This window comes from Bos mutus, chromosome 8, assembly GCF_027580195.1.
Source record: "Bos mutus isolate GX-2022 chromosome 8, NWIPB_WYAK_1.1, whole genome shotgun sequence".
NCBI lineage: Eukaryota > Metazoa > Chordata > Mammalia > Artiodactyla > Bovidae > Bos > Bos mutus.
Genome location: NC_091624.1, coordinates 83,592,144 through 83,618,581, shown reverse-complemented (window position 1 = coordinate 83,618,581; position 26,438 = coordinate 83,592,144). Strand labels below are relative to the sequence as shown.

The following is a 26,438-nucleotide window of genomic DNA, read 5'->3' as shown; positions in this document are numbered from 1 at the left end:
CTGCCTGCCCTCAATCTTTCTGAGTGTCAGGGTCTTTTCTAATGAGTTGGCTCTTTGCATCAGGTGGCCAAAGTATTGGAGTTTCAGCTTCAACATCAGTCCTTCCAATGAATATTCAGGATTGATTTCCTTTAGGATTGACTGGTTTGATCTCCTTTCAGTTCAAGGGACTATCAAGAGTCTTCTCCAACACCACACTTCAAAAGCATCAATTCTTTTGTGCTCATCTTTCTTTATAGTTCAACTCTCACATCCATATATGACTACCAGAAAAACCATAGCTTTGACTAGATGGACCTTTGTCGGCAAAGTAATGTCTCTGCATTTTAATATGTTGTCTAGGTTGGTCATAGCTTTTCTTCCAAGGAGCAAGCATCTTTTAATTTCATGGCTGCAGTGATTTTGGAGGCCAAGAAAATAAAGTCTCTCACTGTTTCCATTGTTTCCCCATCTATTTGCCATGAAGTGATGGGATCGGATGCCATGATCTTAGTTTTCTGAATGTTGAGCTTTAAGCCAACTTTTTCACTCTCCTCTTTCACTTTCATCAAGAGGCTCTTTAATTCTTCTTCGCTTTCTGCCATAAGGGTGGTGTCATCTGCATATCTGAGGTTATTGATATTTTTCCCGGCAATCTTGATTCCAGCTTGTACTTCATCCAGCCCAGTAGATATTTTATTGAGAATTCTTTTGCTTTTTCTAGGATCCAACGGCTGTTGGCAATTTGATCTCTGTTTCCTCTGCCTTTTCTAAATCCAGATTGAACATCTGGAAGTTCTCAGGTCACATACTGCTGAAGCCTAGCTTGAGAATTAGGAGTATTACTTTGCTAGTGTGTGAGATGAGTGCAACTGTGCAGTGGTTTGAACATTCTTTGGCATTGCCTTTCTTTGGGATTGGAATGAAAATTGACCGTTTTCAGTCCTGTGGCCACTGCTGAGTTTTCCAAATTTGTTGGCATATTGAGTGCAGCATTTTAACAGTACAGCTTTATAGTAAGCTTTACAATTGGGAAATGCTACTTCTTCAACTTTATTCTTCTTTTACAAGATTATTTTGGCTATTCTAGTGTTTTTAAGTAATAAAAATTTATCAGTAATTTGCCCTGGGACTTCTAGATTTTATGTCATATATTTCTTACTCCAAGATTATAAAACACTTAAAATTCCTTTATTTCTACTTTTTGATCTTCCTCTTTTATGACTCGTAATGAATTTAGAATTTGATATAAGAAATAAGGCAGGGAATCAGTTATACTGTTTCCTTTTATGTACAGCCAGTTATTTAAAATCTATCAGATAATCTATCTTTATAAGTTGGTTTGGCATACTGTCACACTGTGATTTATAATAAGGAATATATACTATGAATTTTTGAATCAGGTTGTCACTATATGCAAAAGGCCAGCTGAGAATTTGATAGAGACTGCATTGAATCTATATACTGAGGAATGTTATTATCTTAACAAATAACAATATTAACTCTTATGATCCTTGCAATTTTGCTAAACTTGTTTATTAGTTCTAATAGTTGTATGTGTGAATTCCTTATAATTTTCTAATTATAAAATTACCTGATTTGCAAAGAGTTTACTTCTCTCTTTCAAAAATTAATGACTTTTATTTTTCTTGCCTTATCGCTCTGGCTGGAACCACCAGTACAATGTTAGCTAGACATGGTAACAGTATACATCCTTACCTTGTTCCCGATCCTAGAAAGAAAGCAGCCTTTCACCATCAACTTTGATGTTGGTTATAGGTTTTTCACAGATGCCCTTTCTCATGTTGAGGAAGTTCCTTTCTTATTATTCTATTTATAATTAGTAGTATTCTAATTTTCTACAGAGATATCTGGCTAATAGTCTCATAATATAGCCAATACAAATTCTATTAAATCTGATAGGTTTATGAGCCAGATTATGATTGAAAAATTTTCCTTTTCATTGCTTTTTATTGAAGCAGAGTTGATTTACAAAATTGTGTTAGTTTCAGGTATACACCAAAGTGTCCTTTTCTTTTATATCTGACAAATTTTTAACTAATAAATTGTTTTGATTTTATAAATCAAGCCTTCATTCTTCATTCATATAGAGAAAATAGCTGGAACTTTTTAAAAGTGTGGACTGCACTTATATTTAAATTTTGTTCTCAAAGCTGTTAGTCCTCTTAATAGCCTTTTGATAAGCAAGAAATTTCTAGAATAAAAACACAATCTATCAGCTAAATAAAACTGCTAGGTTGAAAACAAAATGCCAAACCAATATAAAAGACCAAGTTTCTAATTTTCGATTAACATGTTTCATTGTGTGACATAAAGAGGAAGTTGAGGTTAAATGTTAAATTGTTGACTGGACAAATTCTGCAATTCTAAACATTCAAACAAGTTTAAAAGACAAAACTAGGATAAAAGAACTCTTTTTTTTTTTTTTGCCTCGGACATAAGTCACAAGAACTCACTTCTTTTTGCCTTAGAATAATTTACATAAAGAGCTTTATTACTGTAGAAATAAAAGTCCCTTACTGCTATGTTGGCTAACCATATGATATTAAGATGAACATACTGATCAACTCACCATGAATCTAGGACTACTTTAGATGTCATGATGAATCTAAAGCCAGTATAGAAAAGGGACTAAAAATATCAAAATATTCAAAGAAAATGCAGAAAAATTTCTGACTGAAAGACCTTAATGTATTATAAAAGAGTGTTGGGGGCCAGCGTGAGGCACTCCGCCCATGGCAAAGGTCATGAGGAAGGAGGCTCGACATACGCAAAGGCGGGATCGAGCCTCAGGAGTCCCCCTGGAAATCCTCGAGCATCTACCCCCATAACCAGAGCCTGCCTACTTTACTACTTTGTGCTCTCACCTACACTTCTGACTTTACGGGGGGCTGTCCCCCACCACCTCTTTCGGAGAAGGAGTTAACTTAGAGCTCCAGTTAATAATAATTCCTGGGCGTGATAGGAGTGTTTCAACCTACAAACTCCTCTGAAGGTTCTCTAGCCTGCCTGACAGGCTTGTCCGGCCACATGTGATTGCTCACAGCCTCCCATCCGTGAGAGGCACGAGATGCTTAAACCTTCTAAATACAGGTTCCTTAGAAAAGTTAGAAAACCATTAGTATAGTATAGTAGGCTGATTAGAAATTGTATTGGTAAAGGGTTTTTCATTTGTTGAGCCAATGTTTGTTGCTAAGTCTCCACATCCCCTGCCCTTACACACATTAATGAATATATAGAAGAAATAAGTATTAACCTTTGATATTAATCACGTTAGACCTTAGGCTAAGTAAATTCTTTCCTTAATTAAAACCCACTACACCCTCACCCTATAGGAATGTAACTTTATCTGGTACCTTCAGAAGGTGGAATCTTTTTTAAGAATAATTACCCCTGGAGAAATAAGTGTCCTGGTTGACTGACCGTTGTCACAAGGAGAGGGTCATAAATTGTCAGCAGGCCCCCCGGCCAGAAGATGATGTAACACCCCTAAGACCTCTGTATACATTTGTATGAAGCACCTGACTTTGATAAAAGTCAGGACTTCTGACCCCACATGACTTTTGCATAACATCTCAGTGTATAAAAGTAGACCATGGAAAATAAAGAATTGGGATCAGTTTCTCGAAATACTGGTCTCCCCATGTCTCTCTCTCTCTCAAACTCTGGCTGAGTCTCCATCTGGAGCGCGGAACCCACCAAGCTTACTAATTTTGCCTGGGCTTCTAAGATCCGACCAGGGAGGCCTCAGTGTCTCCTCTCCTTCGGGAGAACGCCTGCGGCCTACGTAAGTGGTGCAAACTTCTTGTCTTGAAGTTTTATTGGTCTCCCGCGTAAACCAAGCTACTCAGTCTCTTTTCTCCACTGAATTTTCCTACTGAGCTATCCTCATTCTATTACTCTTTATATCTCTAATTAATATCTAATTGAAGCTATTGTATCCTGATCCTCTCCGACGCCGTCCCCGCTTCGAACTCCTTGGATCAGCCGGGGTTGGACCTCGGCAGGAGGAGTCACCAAAAAGAACAATGAGCTGACAAAGCGTTATGTTGTATTTTCATCTTGGTACACAATATTTCACACACTGCTAAAGTAAATGAATTTCTGGCTTAATCTAACATGTCATTCTATCATCTTATCTTTCTTTGAGCCTATAAAAACTCATCCCTCACTTCTGCTAATCATGGATGAATGTCATAAATAGACATGTATGTAAATAAAAATTTCTAATATAAACTTGTGAAAAATATTAAAAAGCATATGCATATATTTATATCTATAAATTGGACAAATGAGTGCTGCTGATCTGCAATAGAAAAGTTGATTCAAACCATAAATAACAATAAAAACAATTAAGGGGTACTAATAATAAGGTTTAAAATTATAGAAAAAACAAATAGGTAAAAGAATAAATATTTAGTCACTAGATTTGTTTAGATTAATGAAATTAGTTTTTTAAAAACAGGTCAAACTTTTATAGCAGTAACACATAACACGTATCATTTTTGAATGGTATTGAATTCAAGTAAGCTTTTAAATTAGTTTAAATATATTTTAAGCCATTACAAAGGAATTCTGAGTAAAAACAGAGGAGTATCATAACCTACAACTGACATCACATACTTCTGCTTCACCTTTTCATCTTATCTTCCACTTAGTTTTACAGAGGCAGTTCATTTGTAAGGATTCCGAGAGAGCCTGCTCAGCTAAACTGAATTTAATATGGTTATCTTTCATCATCATCACCATTTGCAGCTTCTCCTTGATCATAATGACAATAACTAAACTCTCTTACTTCTTCATAAAACAGTTTACTCTTTCTTTCCCTCCCTGCTTGCCTATGCTGCTTCATGGATGTGAGCATTCTATGATCCCACTGCTTATGCCGTATGATGAAATGTCACCTTCCCTTACACAGCTACACAATTAATTTATGCCACCATCCAATCTGAATATAGGCTTTGACATATAAACATCTCCTCTCTCTCTTCCTCTGTCTCTCTTTCTCTCTCTTTCAGACACACACACATACAATACCATTTTATTTCTCCCAAGACTAAAAATGAGGTTTGAATTTTCAAAATTTAAGATTTTTACATTAATAAATATCAGAAAACTTAATGAAAAAGCTTTATGCCTACATCACAAATTTAGAAAGACAGCCATACAATAAACATTTAAACACACATACACATTAGATAAATACAACTTAACAGTATTAAATTTTTAAGGACCACTGAGAGAGACATGTTTATATTAGCAAAAACAATGCTCATATATAAATACTATTCTATTGTGGCTGAAAAGCAGGAATCAACAAGTTTTTCATAAAAATTCAGAATAGATTATTTATTAGACCATTAGTTTTGAATGCCTCCTGCAAAATCAGAAACATGTCCTTCCTAAAGCAAACCTAACAGATCATTTGATGCAAAAATACTATCAAGAAACATTAACTTTACCTCAAAGCATAGCAATCAAAGCACTTTCCAAAATCCTATCTAATGCCAGCAACCGTTATTATTATATAATCAGTCAAGCCCCCAAAGTATAGGGGAAAAATATATACTTGACCATTTTCAATCACAAGTTCTTTAGAGAATAAAATATTCTTTGAGCAAAACCTCATGAGAACTAGAATTCCCTTTTCAATATATGGTCTTCTCCTAAAGCTGTAACTAAATATTACTGAGTGGCAGAAAAACAAATCTCAAGAAATGACGGACTCAAAAATATTTCATTGTAGAAAGCACAAAGCAAATCCTAATAATGCCAATTTGGAAATGATAGCTCCCCTGCTCAAGAGAAGCAGATATAAAAACTCACAGTAATGACTAAAATACCCGACTGGATCTCCTGAGCCTCTGGTGGGCTTTAATAAGCATCATCACTAAGCAGCTTAAACTAGAAATTCGGTTTTATTTAGTAGCTGATTAAATCATTATTAAATTCAAAGAATTTAAAATGAATAGTTCAATTTTAATCAAAACTTTTTAAAGTCGAATTCAATAGTGTACAACACATAACATGAAACTACTTTTGTTAAATCCCTAGATGTCCTATGTTGAAATTCTATTAATACTATGACATTAAAAACAATAATAATATACTACTCATTTGTTAATCATATCTTCTAAATTCATAAATTGAATAGGAGAAATTTCACGAACATAAAAGCACAATTAATGTTGGCTGTATTCCTTAAATACCAAGAGAAGACTCAACAAACCCAGTTTGAACTTTTCCAAAATTACATTCTATATTTAATTTTTATCTTTTGTAACAGGGGAGCTATCACTTTGCAACCAGTTTATTGACTCTGTGTGTATCCTGACCTAGATGATCTCGATGGCGTCTTCCAGTTCTGAAAGGCTAAGCGACCTTCGGTTATACAATTGTTATTTTTAAGTCTCAAAACTTCCTGAAGTCTTTGCATATTATAATAACACCTTGGTCTTACTAGTAAACCTATAGAAGAAAATGGCTTTAATTTTCTCTTACAATGCAACAGAGAAAATAAAGACCAAGATTTGAATAATGGCCATGAATGTGACCTAAACTAGAAAACAAGCTGTTAGCTCAAAGGGAGAGAAAAATTAGCTGTAGCTAATTTATACTTCCCATCTATATTCTATAAAAACTGAAACTATTATGTTCGAAAGAAATGTAACTGTGGGAAAGACACACTAGGGTACGCAGGATCATAGGATGTCATTAAAACAAAATTTTATTTCCAAAGGCAAAAAGTAAAAGCCTCCTCTTATGTTATTCTCTCTTCAGTCAAAAACAATTATGAACTCAAAACAAAAATAACAGACTTTGAGGACACAAAACCAAAAAATTCCATTTTTATGGTTTAAAATTTTTAATTTGATAGATATCTCTTTAGAGAGAAATTTGTAAGATTACCCTCTCAACTCAAAGGCTGCTGCTGCTGAGTCACTGCTGCTGAGGCTGCTGACTCTGTCCAACCCCATAGACGGCAGCCCACCAGGCTCCCCTGTCCCTGGGATCCTCCAGGCAAGAACACTGGAGTGGGTTGCCATTTCCTTCTCCAATGCATGAAAGTGAAAAGTGAAAGTGAAGTCGCTCAGTCGTGTCTGACTCCTAGCGACCCCATGGACTGCAGCCTACCAGGCTCCTCCGTCCATGGGATTCTCCAGGCAAGAGTACTGGAGTGGGGTGCCATTGCCTTCTCCAAACTCAAAGGCTACTAACCTACTAAAAAATTAAAGGAAATAAAGATATATGTACCCAAAAATATATTTATGAAAAGCAACAGATGAATTTTTTATTAAAAAGAAAATACTGTACTTACTATTTAAAGTAAAAGAATTTTCATTAAGAAGCTTCACTAGTGGCTCAGATGGTAAAGAATCTGCTGCAATGCAGGAGACCCAGGTTCAATCCCTGGGTTAGGAAGACCCCCTTGGAAAGGGAATGGCTACCCACTCCAGTATTCTTGCCTGGAGAATTCCATGGACAGACTTCTTTATTAAAAAGAAAACACTGCACTTACTATTCAAAGTAATAGTGTTTTCAGTAAATAAATTTTAATTAATTTTTTAAAATTTCATATTATGGTCAAGTAAAGGGACAGAAAGCAACTGTTCTAGTAAGAATAAAACAGAACAAAGTAAAAGATAAAGCTAATAATGCATGCTAAGTCGCTTCAGTCGGTTCTGAGTCTTTATGACCCCATGGACCATAGCCCACCAGGCACCTCTATCCATGGGATTCACTAGGCAAGAATACTGGAGTGGACTGCCATTCCCTCTTCCCGGCAATCTTCCCTACACAGGGACTGAACCCATGTCTCCTGCATTGGCAGGTTGGTGCTTTACCACTAGCACCACCTGGGAAACAAAACAAAAGCAATGGAAGAAAATAAGACATAAAGCTAAGGCTTTAAGAGAGGTGAAGAAACAGAGAGAGGAACACATGAATAGTTAGGCTGAACCATATGAACTGTCAATCACTTAAGCTGCACTTGAATTTGTTTCTGAACATCCCACTGGCTCTTCTACTAGTCAGAACAACAGTGTTTTACAGGTTGAGTGTCAAGGGTTCAAACAAGCAAACGGAGGTTGTGAATGAGCTGCAACTCACCTTTTTTTCAGACCATCCACCAAACTGCAAAAGTTAAAAAAGAAATACCTGTTGGCACTGAGTAAATTATTTGTAATCACAAAGCATCCTGAGCTCAGTGGTGAATTCAGCCAGCCTTCTTTTATTTTCTACCTTGTCACTGGAGTGCCAGAAGACCAGAGTCGGGAGGATGCATGCCAACTTATACTGGTGACTAGGTCTTCACCACTGCATTCTCAGTTACCACTCTCTTTCCAAACTATTTGATTACAGCATCTAATAAGTAAGCACAGCAAGACTAAGACTCAGCTCAATGACTCTAACAAGTTTTTCTCCGTCATGATTCACCTTCCAGAACCAGGAGTGAAGAGGTGGGGTGCCCATGGAATTGAGGGCAGCACACCACAGTGAAGAGGCACTATAGTATGCCACACAGTGAACAACAGCAACAAGCCAAAAACAAACCAAGCTGGGTTCTACTAGACATATGATTCTGCAACATTTTTCTTTCTACTCAATAATATAGCAAACTTTGGGAGATGGTGAGTGACAGGGAGACTGGTGTGCTGCGGTCCATGGGGTCACAAGGAGTCGGACACAACTTGGCAAATGAACAACAACAACTGCTACACAGAGAACTCTAAACTTCCTAAAACCCCACATCGAGAGTACTCAAACTACAAATTCAACCAGGGTAAAAGCAATGATAACAATTCCTTAATCAGAACAAACTGGATATCCTGAGTTAAACAGAAACAGAGTTCAACATTAGAGGGTATACAGACATTTGTTAAGGAAAAAGAAGTGTTTCAGTCAATGTGGGTCAAAAATATGAACAACTAGAATGGAAGCAAGGAGATATGAAAATAAATAGCAAGAAGATATGAAAAACAGGAAGCCAAGAGTCCTCTAATATGACTGAAGCAAGACAGATAGAGGATCACCTGCCTGTATATAACATTGGTTCATTTAAAGAGTTTAAATGTTATCCCATCATTACTTTTCTATCTCATCATTCATCATTACCTTTCTAACCAGGCAGCACTGATTTGGCCACCACTTCCTAGTATAACCCTGAGTTTTTATCTTGCTGGACAAGGAAAAAATATTCATTTTCCTCAGAAACTAACATCACTAAGAGCTGTGGAATATAATTGAAAGTGAAGTAACCAAGTCTCTGGGAAAAGTATATATGTGGGGAGCAAGACAAAGAGGAAACAGGGTACTACTATAAACGTTATGGCCTCCTTCCTGAGGTTCCCAACAAACAGTAGAGTAGGAGTACACTGCATTAACCAAATAAACAAAGCCATCCAACAAATGTTTACTAAGGCAAGTTCTACTGTGGAAACTTGGCATGTAAAACAAAGTTAACCTCAATGCACTCGCGATTTCTAGGCAGAGGTAATACACAGCAGATTCTGGTGTTATGATAGAGATACTAAACTATTAAAGAAATACAAACTTGGGAGGGGCAGAACTCTGACTTTAGGTGGATGAAAAGAAGAAAAGATGGAACCACAGCAAGCTTCACAGACTGCACGACATCAGAGGCGTCTTGCATCACCATCACAGGAGATTTACGAATATTAAAAGAAAAGAGAACGAGCATCTCAGACCTGTGGGTCAAAAAATGTGAACAGCCTGAGCAAAAGTAAAATGACATGAAGACACAGCATGTGTTTAGGAAGCCAAGAGTACTTTAATGTGGCTGAAGCAAGATAAGGAGAGGACAACAGCAATAGAAGAAGCTGGAAAAGTTAACATAGAGCCACAGACAAAAGTGCCTTAGATTACACAGCAAGAAGCTGGGGCTGCTCTGAAAGCAACAGGGAGATATTGATGGCTTTTTAATAAATGGAAGGTGACAAGAACAGATCAATACTTGAAAAAGATAAATTTGGTGATGGTGTGAAGGCTCTATTATTGGGGAATGGAGACAGAGTGATCAGGTTCAACGTGATTACAAAAGGGAGTCTTTGAAATCATTAGATCTACTGATTTTAAACCCTAACCCTGCTTCCATGTAGGTAATACTGTCTTATATACTTTAAAAAAGAAAGAAAAAACCCTGAATAAATTTTAAAACATTCTGTAATTCAGACATTCTATTAATTTATTTCATTTTCCCAATTACTTCAAAGAAGAGATGTTTTATTATGAACAGCTTTGTGGTAAATAGCATCTCCAGTTTTAAATTTTTATATCAATGTCACTAAAACTACTTTCATACAATTATCTCATGGCATGTAGTGAGAAAAAATCCTACTAAACATCAAATTTGAACCAATAAAGTAATTGCCATAGGGTTTTCTTTTTTATCTTACCATTACAAGTTCTTCCTGTAATTCACTGCAACTTTTCTCATTATACTGGAGTCTCTTTGAAAGGTCTAGAATTACTTTCTTCTGTTCCTCAATTTCTTCATTGAGTTTCTTGTTTTTGGAGAAATACTCTCTTTCTAATCTGAAAGGTTAAAGTGTCAGAGCAGGTTTTTCAAATATGTTTTATCAGGTCTTATTATACAACTTTAACACAAAGGGCAGATGTACTATATATCATGGTTTCATGACCAAAGGTTTTAAAGACCACTTCTCATTTTTGCAAATAAAAAGAATTATACATTCTTAAATGAAGGACTCTAACATAATAATACCCCCATTTTGATAACAGATATTTGTACTATACCCAAGGCTATAAGTAAAATGGATTTGGTTAGTGTTGATTCACCATTATTTATGATTAACAAACCCCACCCACCACAGTTGAATTAGCTCAGAGACTGCCTCAAAACAGAAAGCAGTCCTATCAAACCACTTTCAAATTAAAGTATAACTTGGGAAATGACACAAATGTTTTATTTCTGAGTGTTCATGCAAGTAGAACTGGTACAGTAACATGAAAAGTCCAAAAGCAAGGATAATTTTTAATAATCATTTATGTTCACTGTGAAAACATAAATTTCTTTTCAAAGGATTTGCCTGCCTATTTACATTTTGCTCAAGGTAGCATTAAATTGAATTTACATTCTTTTGGGACATAAAATGACAAGCAGTTTGGGAGTATTTTAGTTCAAAATTTGCTGTGTTTCAAATTAAAGAGTTGCCACTATTTTTAATCTGGCATCTTCCTGATAAATGCAGTAGATCAGTTTCCTATAACTTTTAAGCTGTAATATTGGAGGCAAGGTGACTCAGTATAACCAAATCCATGCTGTGCTCAGGCTATAATCAAATGAAGAGCTCATTTTTGAATGGCACATGATCTTACTCTGATCAGTCAACATTTCTTGCTCTAGGGTGGAACAGAGACAAGTCTAGTGCAAACCCTTTGGTACTTTCTTCCTTGAATCAAGAATACTCCAACACTGGGGATTCCCTGTGACTCAGTGGGATATAATCCACCTGCCAATGCAGGAGACTCAGGTTCAATCTCTGGTGCAGGGAGAGTCCACGTGCTGAAGAGCAACAAAGCCCGTGTACCACAACTATCCAGCCTGCGCTCTAGAGCCCGGGAACCGCAGCTACTGAGCCCCCAGGCCCTAGATCCTGTGCTCTGCAACAAGAGAAGCCACTGTAAGGAGAAGCTCAGGCACCGCAACTACAGTTGCCCCACTCACTGCAACTAGAGAAATAAAGCTTTTTTCTTAAAAAAAAAAAAAAAAAGAATATTCCATGGTAGGGAGGGTAGAATTTAAACACTTATAGACAGATTAGAGGAGACATTTATATCAACTTCTCAGAAAGCAGAACTAAACAACAAAAAATGGATCAAAGTAGAGAAAAGATATGAACATCGATCCAGGAATCCCAACATATAAATGACATAAGTTCCAGAAACAAAAGGTAAAGAAAATGGAAAGGGAAAAATCAGCAAAGTAATAATGCAAGAGAATTTCCCAAAAATGAATTATTTATAACTCTAAAACTGAAAGAGCTCAGTGACTGCCCAGCACTAATGGAAAATAGTCCACGCCAGGCCCATCATCGTGACGTTTAAGAACACCATGAACAAAGAGAAGATTCCACACTGTGTCCATAGAGCACAGAAATACACATTATTAGTATTATTTTATCATGTGTTATAATGTAACATCACTAAACCATTTCAAGACAGGCACCTATGTTTCCAGACTTGGTGGCCACTCTGTCCAAGTTTCCAGAGAAAAGCAAGGGCCACAGACAAACAATAGGTAATCAAATAACTTCAGACTTCTTGATAGAAGAATTGAATAAACAGCCAACAAAACTATGACAAAGGGTAAAGATCAACTACATTTTGACATTTTCAGAATGCAAGTTTTAAAAGTTTTCCTCTGATGTGTAATTCCTCAAGAAACTACAAGAGAGTAAATCAGACAAGGAAGATGGGCATGAGATTAGTAAAGAAGAGATCCATTATCAAAGAGAAGTAAAGGGAATGCTTCGGATGATGGTGAAGAGGAATCCTAAGGATGACTGTGACACAAAGCCTGCAAAACAATTTGTCCAGAAAGAAGGGAGTGGAAAGAAGACTCCAACAGTGATACATCTTAGAAGAAACTTACAATGACAGAATTTCTGAGGTGCAGAAAAATAATGAGAGATTTTCAGCTCTGTTAGAGAGTTTAAGAATAATTTATTGATTGGTGCATACAAACTAATCCAACATAAAACGAGATATTAACTATTCATGCATTTGATCATTCAGCAACTCTTTACTTTGCAGTTCTTGTGTGCCAAGCACTAGTTTGGAGTTCAGGGAAAGCAGTGAACAAAACAAAGCTCCTCTCTACATAGGAAGACAGACAATAAACAACAAAAAATATAAGAAAACGTTGTATAAAGGAAAAATAAATATGAGGGGTCAGAAAATAGTAGAAAAAATATCCTAAAATACAACCCTACTGAAAGGATGGGAGGACGGAAGAAATAAGCCTGTGCTAGGTGGTCGAGGTGCACAACAGATAAATAAGTAGAGGCCACCAGGTAACATCTAGAAAGAGAAGCTGAAAACATGGCACAATATGCATGTTATTCAGCAATACAAAGTTAAATGCCAGAAACAGCTTGTAAGAATTGAAAGCAGTTGCTTCAAAGGAGAAGAAACCAGTCACAGAGAGCAACGGGGTAACAAGACATGGCTTTTCATGAGCTTAACAGTACTATTTCACTTTTTAGATTATGTACAAGTGTTAATTGGCAGGGGGAGTATGATGAAAATTCAAGGAAGCCCCAGTCTCTTTGAATCCAATAGAGAAGAGTCAGGACTTGACAGATGGAGCATTTTGTCAAGAAAGGAAAGGGAAAAGGAAACTTGTAGTTAAGATGCCTTCTTTCAAAAAAAAAATGCCTTCTTTGCTACTGGATTACCATTCTTTTCCTTCAGAGCTCAGATAAGAATTTGACAACTGTGCAGCTGTTTTAACAAACAGCCATCTTCAGGCCATTTTTCAGCAAGAATATGAACAATAATATTAGCACATGGGTTATAATACTTTTGTTCTTTTTACACTTTTGGTTGATATATTTAGAAAAATGAAGTCCCTAAATATTGAATGGAATAACTTAAATAAATTTAGATTAAGTCTGATGGGTATCGTATCTTTGACTAGTGTTATTTTAAACTGAATTTAAAGTTAAACTAGATTTAAGAATTATGAGGATCTTTTCCCTACCATTGCCCAACAATCTGTTACTACAGTTAATGATAATCTGATATTTGAAAGAGTTAAAATAAAAAGATTATTGAAAGATTTTCATTTTACACTGCAAGTTTTCAATGGAAAAAAATTTACAACTAAGAAAATTTATTAGAGAAATATAGAGTATATATATTCTACCTAAATTATACATTATATATTTGCTAATATAGCCTGTTATTGTTCAAATTCCTAGCTGAGTTCTTTGAAAGGTATCTTTAATACATAACAATTTTATTTGTTATATTATTACATGTAATATTCAATACATAATAGTATGCTAAAATATATACACAGATTCCAGCTAATACATATGTGTGTGTGTGTGCTTGCTCAGTCGCTTCAGTTGTGTCTGACTCTTTGCAATCCCATGGACTGTATAGCCTGCCAGGCTCCTCTGTCCATGAGATTCTCCAGGCAAGAGTACTACAGTGGGTTGCCATAGCCTCCTCCAGGGATACATATGTATATTCTACCTATATACATATAAATATATATCCCATCCAAAATAGTTTCACATAGGAATATTCACTGTTATGAAACTGTTGACCAAAATTAAAACTCTGAATAACACACAGTTTTTCTTCCTGCCTTTTAATAAGATTCCCACCTAGACCTACCTGGGAGGAAAGAGAAGTATAAAAACCTTAGCCACCTGCAAGGGTCAGACAGCATTTCCTCTGAAACCTCTTATCAATTGCTAAATCAGTTCTACCCAACAGGTAAAACAATCTCCTACTCCAGCACTCACTGCTCTCAAAATTGTACATTAAAGGTATTATTTGTAAAGATATTATTATAAAGGTATTATTTACCCTAAAGACCTAAAATATCAATTCTCACTTTGAAATACATTATCCAAAACTTAGAACTACTTTGAAAAATTAATTCTTGAGAATTTGTGACTCTAAAAGATTTTAAAGAAGATTCCTGAAAAAGAATCAAGAATACAAGTAGTCATATATGGATGTGACTATATGTTGGACCATAAAGCAAGCTGAGTGCCGAAGAATTGACGTTTTGAACTGTAGTGTTGGAGAAGACTCTTGAGAGTCCCTTGGACTGCAAGGAGATCCAACCAGTCCATCCTAAAGGAAACCAATCCTGAACATTCATTGGAAGGACTGATGCTGAAGCTGAAACTCCAATACTTTGGCCACCTGATGCGAAGAACTGACCCATTGGAAAAGACCCTGATGCTGAGAAAGATTGAAGGCAGAAGGAAAAGGGGATGACAGAGGATGAGATAGTCGGATGGCATCACCAACTCGATGCACATGAGTTTGAGTAAGCTCCGGGAGCTGGTGATGGACAAGGAAGCCTGCTGTGCTGCAGTCCATGGGGTTGCAAAGAGTCAGACACAACTGAGCGACTGAACTGAACTGAACAAGTAGAAAATCAAATAACTTACCTACTCATCCTTCATGTCATCTCATTCTTTCTCAAACCACAGATAAATGGAAAAGAGGTGGCTGTAATATCATGTACAATGAAACAGAAGACAGGATGGAGGAAGAGAAGTCATAGGAACTACCGATAAGCAGTGGGCTTTAATTACTACTTACTGTTTTCTCTTTATTCATTATTATTAACTTATATTACAGCACAGTTATATAGGGATGAAGAACAGACAAGGGACATATGTTAAAACATTGAGGATTGTTAGTTTAGTTAGCTTAGCTGGAACACATAACTAGTATTCAGAACTGTTAGTTTCTGCTTATTGGAACACAAAACTTGAGTAAAATTTTTCAAGCACCAAAAAGCACAGGTAATAGCCAAACAAACTCAAGGAAAAAATTTGCTCTGGGGTCCAATTTTAAAAGTACATAGATTAAAATCTTAGAGCTTAAAAGTAAGTGGGTATCTTAAAATTCTTCTAGTCAAGGCTATGGTTTTTCCTGTGGTCATGTATGGATGTGAGAGTTAGACTGTGAAGAAGGCTTAGCACTGAAGAATTGATGCATTTGAACTGTGGCATTGGAGAAGACTCTTGAGAGTCACTTGAACTGCAAGGAGATCCAACCAGTCCATTCTGAAGGAGATCAGCCCTGGGATTTCTTTGGAAGGAATGATGCTAAAGCTGAAACTCCAGTACTTTGGCCACCTCATGCCAAGAGTTGACTCATTGGAAAAGACTCTGATGCTGGGAGGGATTGGGGGCAGGAGGAGAAGGGGACGACAGAGGATGAGATGGCTGGATGGCATCACTGACTCGATGGACGTGAGTCTGGGTGAACTCCGGGAGTTGGTGATGGACAGGGAGGCCTGGCATGCTGCGATTCATGGGGTCGCAAGGAGTCAGACACGACTGAGCGACTGAACTGAACTGAATCTAATTTGCAGGACTCAAATCTTCAGAATATGTGATAAAGAATCATCTACCTACTGTTTCGAACATTCCAAGGCAGAGAGCTTACTAGTTCCCCCAAAGAAGCCCATTATTTTATTGTGGGAAAGCTTTGATCGTTGGGAGTCTAACTTCTTACAGTTTCACTAGTAGGTCATAATCATTACCTCAAAGCAACAGTAAAGAAGCCTGTGCTATATACTACATAAAGGCCCTTCAAACATATTTAAATGTGCAGATTCAGGATATGGTTCAAAGGAAATAAAAGGGTACAAGTCCTTAGAATAACAGAATCAAGTTATTATTGTAATAACTTGATTGGGATATGGTTCAAAGGAAATAAAAGGGTACATACAAGTCCTTAGAATCACATGGTTCAAAGGAAATAAAAGGGTATAAGTCTGTAGAATCACAGACTATCATTTAAATCATTCTAGAGGAAGCAAGAAAACTCAGTCAAGAATTACTCATTCAATGTATTATAATCATTACTAATAAAAGTAATTACAGAGTTTTACATTTTTTCAAACTTCAGCCTTTCAAGTGCCATCTTTATCATTTCTGCCATACACCTCTAAACAATACTTTTTTGAAAAATTAACTCACATTATAAGCTAAATGAAGTATTTTAAAAGGAAACTTTATATTACATCTGTAAATGGAAAACCATTATCTGCCATAAGTAGAAATGAACATTAAAAATAAAAACATAACTAATGTATTGACCTATTATCATATTATATACCAACGGTGGTACACATTTCTCTCTCTGAGAGGAAATGGCTTAAAACATGTACTATTATTTTTGGAAACATGTTGAGCCACTATAAACTTCTTAAAGCATTTCACAGGACTTTTCAGATGAAAGACTTCTGAACTGAAAAAGATTAAAATCAACAGGAGTCAGAAAGGTCCTGACCCTCCCACTAATAGCTGTGTGTCCTTATCCTCTTCAGGCTCAGTTTTCATATCTGTAAAACAGGGATAAAAAACTGTAGCTACCTCACAGGCCACTACATAAATGAAACAAAGCCGTGCAATGCTAGGTATGAGGTGAGCCACACACACACTAGCCCCAGCAGCAGGATCACTCCTACCTTTATTTTTACAGCTTGAGAAAATCTCCAACATTACCCATTTACTACATAGCTCACTTAGGAGACCTAGAAGTCAAGGCCTTAAAGATATATATTGTGTTTGCTGTATTACATCAGCAAACACAATATAAAAATACATTAACATATTTACTTTCTTGTATAAGAAAGTATTTCTGCGTTTCTGAGACTACTTGGAATTGCCATAATACTTCAAAACCCAACAGAGCACTTCTATATTTACCTACTACTATGCATTCATAGTCGTGTAGATTTCATAAACTCTTAATATTAATTTAGAGAGTTTTACAGTATAACACTTACACGTTTAGTTTTGCAAAGCTCTCCTGTGCATTATGCTTTTCTCGCTCATATGCACTTTCAACTTCTTTGAATTCATTCTTGATCATTTCCAAATCGGCAACAGCTTCTGCTTGGCTGGCCTTCTCTACCTGCAAAGCTCCTTCAAGGTCTCGAATCCGTAACTACCAGATAACAGAAAAGTAATTGAAGCAAGCAAGGAAACACTTGTACCAATCTCAAATTGAACAGAATACTTTATCAAACAGCTAATTATCATTCATCCAAACAAGTCTTTCTTTCTGGTTTTGGTTTAAAACAAAGAAAATAAACAAGAGGCAGTTTACTCCCTTTCTCAACATGTGTAGTAGAAAAGAAGTAGAGTGGAAGTATACAGACTTAACTGTGCTATGAAAAAGGACCGGCAGGTACAATATAACCCGTCCCGTCAAAGTGCCTAATTTTGATCTAGTAGCTCATTTGGACATTCCTGTATAAACATAATAAATTAGGTGGTTTTTGAAAATTGGAGAGAAGTATCCTTCCCCTCTTTTGAGAAATATTGTTATATGAACATCTTTTAAGCCCAACAAAGCTAATAGATCTTTTTACTCTTGGGGATTTCTTACTGTAGAACAGTAAAATTTTATTATCAAACAACACTATTGGACTAAAATATATCTAGGTGTAATAATATGATATCTGGGATTTTCTTCAAAATAATTTTGGAGTGGAAGAGTAGAAGAGGGTTAATAGCCAAAACACAACTGGCCTGTGAGGCAAGTCCTGAAGCTGAGTGATCGGTAAACAGGGAGTTCATTTTACTCTTCTCTCTACTTTTAAACGTACTTGAAATTTTAGAGAATAATCTAGATTTCCTGCCAACAGTAGAATAGATAAAGTGCACACCCATAGAAAAATAACTTATAGCTGTAAAAAGGCAACGAAACAACTTCTGGAAAGTTCTCTATGTGGTTCTCTATGTAGTGTTAACATATTCTGGGAAGAGCAAAGTCTAGATCATCATACGTAGTATGCTGTATTTTGGAGGGAAAAAACACAAGGAAAGATAGCAGGCAAGTGAGGTAAACAACAGGAGGGACAAGAATTAAATAAATTTTTGACCACTTAATTTTGTTTTGATTTTTGAACTACATAGATATTTTATTTTTTCAGAAAATTAAGTTCAGAATAAAAACAATAGTTTGCTAAAGCTCAAGAAAGGAGAGAGATAGGGGGAAAAGTGCTTTAAACTAGACAGAAAATGTGCTTTAGAACCATAAGACTCAGGTTTGAGTCACAGCTCTACAAATAAACTTAAGTGCCCTCTGGCATGTTAAACTCCAAACGCCTGAGGGTCCTCATCTGTAAACAGTAAATAATAACAAAAAAGAATATACAGATTCTACAGGGTGGCTACAAAGATCTAATGGGACAATATCCATTTAATATTAACATGTATTTATCATTAAATATAAATACATACTAATTATTTACTAAGTGTTTAGATAAATATTTATTAGGTACTTAATACCTGCCAGGCAATGAGCCAATGCTCATGATATATGATACAATTATCATGTATACAATTATAATGATACAATTATCATGAAAGTACACAGTCTTAGCTCTTGTTAGGAGAGGACAGAGTAGCACAATGTGGCAAGTGCATCCTGTCACAGCAACAGGCCCAAGGGAACTCTGCAGGACACAAGCCTTCCAGGCATGGCAAAAGACAACCCGATTAGGAAAAATGAACTCACCAAGAAAGGAAGCCTGGGAAACGCTGCATAAATAAATCCACACAAATAATAATCACCAACAATAATTATCCAAAAATACTTCAATTGAAATATTTGTTCTCTTACACTAAACTAAGGTAGTAGACTAGATATGGCTTTGTACATTTTCAAATTTGATCTATCAAACTAAATTTTTCGTTGTTGTTATATCTAAATCTACAGAAGAATATACTCAAAAAGATCTTCATGACACAGATAACCACAATGATGAGATCACTCACCTACAGTCAGATATGCTGGAGTGCTAAGTGGGCCTTACTTAGGAAGCATACTATGAACAAAACCAGTGGAGGCGATAGAATTCTAGCTTAGCTATTTCAAATCCTAAAAGATAATGCTGTGAAAGTGCTACACTCAATATGCCAACAAATTTGGAAAACTCAGCAGTGGCCACAGGACTGGAAAAGGTCAGTATTCACTCCAATCCCAAAGAAAGGCAATGCCAAAGAATGCTCAAACTACCGCCCAGTTGCACTCATTTCACACGCTAGTAAAGTAATGCTCAAAATTTTCCAAGCCAGGCTTCAAAAGTACGTGAACCAAGAACTTTCAGATGTTCAAGCTGGATTTAGAAAAGGCAGAGGAACCAGAGATCAAAAAACCAACATCCTTTGGATCATAGAAAAAGCAAGAGAATTCCAGAAAAACATCTACTTCTGCTTCATTGACTACACTAAAGCTTTTGACTATGTGGATCACAACAAACTGTGGAAAATTCTTAAAGAGATGGGAATACCAGACCACCTGACCTTTCTCCTGAGAAATCTGTATGCAGGTCAAGAAGCATTAGTTAGAACTGCACATGAAACAACAGACTAGTTCAAAATTGGGAAAGGAGTACATCAAGGCTGTATATTGTCACCATGCTTATTTCTTTGCAGAGTATATCATGTGAAATGCAGGGCTGGATGAAGCACGAGCTGCAATCAAGATTTCTGGGAGAAACATCAGTAACCTCATATATGCAGATGACACCACCCTTATGGCAGAAAGCGAAGAACTAAAGAGCCTCTTGACGAAAGTGAAAGAGGAGAGTGAAAAAGTTGGCTTAAAACTCAACATTCAGAAAACTAAGATCATGGCATCCAGTCCTATCACTTCATGGCAAACAGACAGGAAAACAATGGAAACAATGACAGATTTTATTTTCTTGGGCTCCAAAAATCACTGCAGATGGTGACTGCAGCCATGAAATTAAAAGACGCTTGCTCCTTGAAAGAAAAGCTCTAACCAACCCAGACAGCACATTAAAAAGCAAAGACATTACTTTGACAACAAAGGTCTGTCTAGTCAAAGCTATAATTTTTCTACTAGTCATGTATGGATGTGAGAGTTGGACCATAAAGAAATCTGAGTGCTGAAGAACTGACATTAGTGTTGGAGAAGACTCTTCAGAGTTCCTTGCACTGCAAGGAGATCAAACCAGTCAATCCTAAAGGAAATCAATCCTGAATATTCACTGGAAGGACTGATGCTGAAGCTGAAACTCTAACACTTTGGCCACCTGATGTGAAGAACTTACTCTTTGGAAAAGACCTGATGCTGAGAAAGATTGAAGGCAGGAGGAGAAGGGGATGACAGAAGATGAGATGGTTGGATGGCATCACCAACTCGATGGACATGAGTTTGAGCAAGCTCCAGGAGTTGGTGATGGACAGGGAAGCCTGGCATGCTGCAGTCCATGGGGTTGCAAAGAGTTGGACACAACTGAGTGACTGAACTGACTGATATCTAAATCCAGTGTTTATAAGTAAAATGACATGTCTAGAAAATATTTCTTCTACCTACATTGGTTTGTTCTTTCAGAAAATATGTACATTCAATCACAAATGATAAACCAATCTGAAGAAAACTAGACAGACAATTCTGAGTCAGCTCTTCCAAATCTGCTTTCTCATTTTTATGACATTTATCTAAACAAATTTAATAACAGAATACTTCAAGCATATTTTTAACTTTTTAACAGTTTATGATAAGATGGTGATTAATTACAACAACTTAAGTCACTCAGTCGTGTCCGACTCTTTGCGACCCCATGAACTACAGCACGCCAGGCCTCCCTGTCCATCACCATCTCCCAGAGTTTATCCAAACCCATGTCCATTGTGTTGGTGAAGCAATCCAGCCATCTCACCCTCTGTCGTCCCCTTCTCCTTCTGCCCTCAATCTTTCCCAGCATCAGGGCCTTTTCCAATGAGTCAGCTCTTCACATCAGGTGGCCAAAGGATTGGAGTTTCAGCTTCAACATCAGTCTTTCCAATGAACACCCACAACTGATCTCCTTTAGGATGGATTGGTTGGATCTCCTTGCAGTCCAAGGGACTCTCAAGAGTCTTCTCCAACACAGTTCAAAAGCATCAATTCTTCGGCACTCAGCTTTCTTTATAGTCCAACTCCCACATCCATACGTGACTCCTGGAAAAACCATAGCTTTGACTAGACGGACCTTTGTTGGCAAAGTAATGTCTCTGCTTTTTCATATGCTGTCTAGGTTGGTCATAACTTTCCTTCCAAGGAGTAAGCGTCTTTTAATTTCATGGCTGCAATCACCAACCACAGTGATTTTGGACCCAGAAAAATAAAGTCAGCCACTGTTTCCGCTGTTTCCCCATGTATTTGCCATGAAGTAATGGGACCGGATGCCATGATCTTAATTTTCTGAATGAATTTAACTCAGATGACCATTATATCTACTACTGCGGGCAGGAATCCCTTAGAAGAAATGGAGTAGCCATAATAGTCAGCAAAAGAGTCCAAAATGCAGTACTTGGATGCAATCTCAAAAGCGACAGAATGATCTCTGTTTCCAAGGCAAACCATTCAATATCATGGTAATCCAAGTGTATGCCCCAACCAGTAACGCTGAAGAAGCTGAAATTGAATGATTCTATGAAGACTTACAAGACCTTCTAGAACTAACACCCAAAAAAGATGTCCTTTTCATTATAGGGGACTGGAATGCAAAAGTAGGAAGTCAAGAAACACCTGGAGTAACAGGTAAATTTGGCCTTGGAGTACAGAATGAAGCAGGGCAAAGGATAACAGAGTTCTGCCAAGAGAACTCACTGGTCACAATAAACACCCTCTTCCAACAACACAAGAGAAGACTCTATACATGAACATCTCCAGATGGTCAACACCGAAATCAGACTGATTATATCCTTTGCACCCAAAGATGGAGAAGCTCTATACAGTCAGGAAAAACAAGACCGGGAGTGGACTGTGGCTCAGATCATGAACTCCTTATTGCCAAATTCAGACTTAAATTGAAGAAAGTGGGGAAAACCACTAGACCACTCAGGTATGACATAAATCAAATCCCTTATGACTATACAGTGGAAGTGAGAAATAGATTTAAGGGACTAGATCTGATAGACCGAGTGCCTAATGAACTATGGTCGGAGGTTTGTGACACTGTACAGGAGACAGGGATCAAGAACATCCCCAAGAAAAAGAAATGTAAAAAAGACTGTCTGAGGAGGCCTTACAAATAGCTATAAAAAGAAAAGAGACAAAAAGCAAAGGAGAAAAGGAAAGATATACCCATTTGAATGCAGAGTTCCAAAGAATAGCAAGGAGAGATAAGAAAGTCTTCCTCAGCGATCAATGCAAAGAAATAGAGGAAAACAATAGAATGTGAATATTTATAAATATATGATTCAAATATACATTTTTGGTTTTTTTCTAAGCTATAGTACTGAGTATCAAATGCTAATTTTTAACTATATGAGTGAAAATATACATGTAACAATTTTCATTATTACAACTAAGAACTATATATAACTGGTTATACAACTATTATGCAAAACTTAAATTTGAATTCAATTTCTTACATGAATTAAGTTCAGCCTTATTGCTTATTAATGCTATTTTGAGGAATTCAATCATTTTTTCTAAAAAAAAAAGCTTAACGTACATAAATTTGCTTTACATACAGGTGCACTCAAATAAATAGGCCTAAGAATTTTGCGAGTAAAAGGCATTTCATTAAAGATAAAAGTAAAAAAAAAAAAATTATAAAATTCTTACGAAATTAGTTGCATCTCACATTAAGACCTGTTTAAATACTAAGATAAAACTCTGCAAATCCTATAAATTAAATTTTAATACAGGAGAAGAGTCCAAGTCTTTTTTTTTAAATCCAAATTAAATGATGGAACCTGAGATTTTTTTAAGATTTATTTTTATGTGGAATTAATTTTAAAGTCTTTATTGAATTTGTTACAATATTGCTTCTATTTTATGTTTTAGTTTTTTGGCCACGAGGCACGTGGGATCTTAGGTCCCCTACCAAGGACTGAACCTGCACACCTTGTGTTGAAAAGGAAAGAAACATCCAGAAAAGTCCCCAGAACTTCGACTTAACACAACTTTACATAAAACTATTTACAACAAAGGCTGCAGGTAAGACATGGTCCACGGCAGTACTTGACAACCTGCAGCCAAAATGCCTTTACTAATCTTCCAAGTTCCTTTTCGTTCTGTAAGCCCTAGGGAAAAGGACACTTTCCTTAAGATGCCTTCATTCAAGTCTCCTCTCAGATTTACTCCTTCTCTTTATTATGCTCCCATAGCACTTAAGGATTTCATATTTCTACCTTTATATCAGCATAGAGGTACATAGGATCTCTGGTAATGGAATGTTTAAGTCCCAAAAGGAGCTCATTCACCTTTATAGCTTCAGCTCTCAATATAAAAGTGCATATTTTTAAATGGTTTCAAAAAGAAATCATGCCATGACTGTTGATAAAAAGAACATTCTTATGAGCAAATCTTCCTGTAACAGGCCAGATGGCAAACATATTAGACTTTCAGACTGTGAGGTCTCTGTTAAACTACTCCACTTTGCCAATGCAGCACAAAAGCCACCACACACAAGATAAAACTTCACAAGCACACATCGTGGGTGAGATTCAGTCTGTGGGGTGTAGAGTGCCAGCTCCTCTCCAATAAAGACTATCATCAACTATATCTTTATAGTAAATAGAAAAACATGGGTCTCATCAATATGTTACCTGCTCAAAATGCACACCTTGGCTCTCTGAACATAATGCTGTTTTTCCTAGCTTAATAAGATCCACACAAAAATGTTGTTTACATTGTACCTGAATAATTTCAGAATTAAATTTGGATTCCAAATGTGCTGCTCTTTCTGCTTCAATATTTTCTTCTAATTTCCTCACTCTCAGAGTAGTTGCCTGAAAACATTAAAAGTTTAAACTCATAAACATTGGTATTTAAATTGAATAGAGGCCACTACATTGTAGTTAACACTTTAAATTACTATAGCTTCATTTTTTTATTTGCAAGAGTGTAAAAGTCATACTGTAAAAATCATGCTCAGGAAAAACCCTCCAAAGCTTGCCTTCTTTTTCTTCACTAAGTAATACTTTACATATAATAAATTATACATAATTAAAGTGTAGAACTTGGTAATTTGTGTGTGTGTGTGTGTGTGTATATATATATACACACCCACAAAATCATTGCCATAATCAAGACAGAAAAATACTTCCATCACCCCTAAAAGATTCCTTGTATCCCTTGGTAATCTCTTCATCCACGCCCTTGCCACCTCACCCACATCCTCAAGCAACCAATGATCTGCTTACAGATCATTTCCTGTTTTCCAGAGTTCAATATAAATTGAATCATAGAGTGTACACTCTTTACTGTCTGGCTTCTTTCTCCTCACAAAATTATTCACTTCATCCACGTGGCTGCACATATTAACAGTTTACCTTTTGTTGTTAAAGTGTTCCGCTGTGTTGATACATCACAACTGGTTTCTCAGTTCATCAACTGATGGACATTTGAATTGTTTCAGTTTGGGCTATACAAACCAACCTGCTATGAACATTTGTGTATAAATCTTTATCTTCTGTTTCTCTGGGGTCAATAGTGAGGGACAGAATGACTGGGTCAGATGGTAGGTGTACATTAATGTTTTATGAAACTGCCAAACTCTTTCGCAAATTGAGTTTCCAATTTCACCAACACTTGACCCTGGTGGCATGGTCATCTTTTGAGTTATCTGGGGGCCAGGGTTAGACATTCAAATAGGAACGTAATGGCATCTCATTTTAGTTTCAATTTTCATTTTCCTAATAACTAATGACACTGAGCATCTTTTTATATGTTTACTTACCATCTGTACATCTTCTCTGTTGAAGTTTCTGCTTAAATCTTTCCCTCATTTGTTAATTGGGTTGTTTTTTCTCTTATTATTGAATTTTGAGAATTTATTATATAATCTGGATACAAGTCATTTGTTGGATATGTGATTTGCAAATATTTACTCCCAAATATCCCCACTCCAGTACCCTTGCCTGGAAAATCCCATGGGCGGAGGAGCCTGCTGTCCGTGGGGTCGCTAAGAGTCAGACACGACTGAGCGACTTCACTTTCACTTTTCACTTTCATGCATTGGAGAAGGAAATGGCAACCCACTCCTGTGTTCTTTCCTGGAGAATCCCAGAGACAGGGGAGCCTGGTGGGCTGCCATCTATGGGGTCGCAGAGTTGGACATGACTGAAGTGACTTGGCAGTCAGCAGTAGCACTCCCAAATATTGTCTACAGCTTGTCTTTTTATTCCTTAATGTCAGAGTGTTTCATATAGAAGCTTTCATTGTGACAAAGTCCAATTTATTAGTTAGGGCTATGGGACTAGGCTATGGGACCACCATGCTGCACGTGTCTCAGGATGATACTAGTAAAGAAGAGCCACACCTAGGATTTTGTCAGACAGTTCATCAGTAACAGAGAAAGATGCTACTAATTTAATTTCCTTTCTTAGATAAAATTTGGACTAGAAATGTCTCTATTCATTTTACTTACTCTATCATTTAGCCTTAGCTGAAGGTTTTTTAAATGCTTGGCTTGATTGATTTGATTTTTCCTCTTTTCTCCTGTCTTTTCTTTTTCTGCACATACAGCTGGTAACATATCACAACCAGAAAGGACATACATAAAAACAGCATAATCTAAAAACTAATCAAGCAGTGGAAAAGAAATGACTATACTTTTCTTTGAGCAAAGCATATTCCCATAATGTCTGCTACAGTTCAGAATCTAAACACAAAAAGGTGGAAAAAAAAAACACAACCCAAGTGCCCATCAAGTG

At 36.6% G+C, this 26,438-nt stretch overlaps 1 protein-coding gene across 1 annotated transcript in view; it reads right to left on the bottom strand.

Moving 5' to 3' along the window:
- The window catches only part of CCDC171 (coiled-coil domain containing 171), a 338,272-nt gene that overhangs the window by 251,732 nt on the left and 60,102 nt on the right, over nt 1-26,438 (bottom strand). Inside the window, 3 exon segments of the mRNA XM_070375929.1 lie at nt 10,416-10,554; nt 17,537-17,697; nt 24,420-24,512. Coding sequence (XP_070232030.1) covers nt 10,416-10,554; nt 17,537-17,697; nt 24,420-24,512 — 393 coding nt within the window.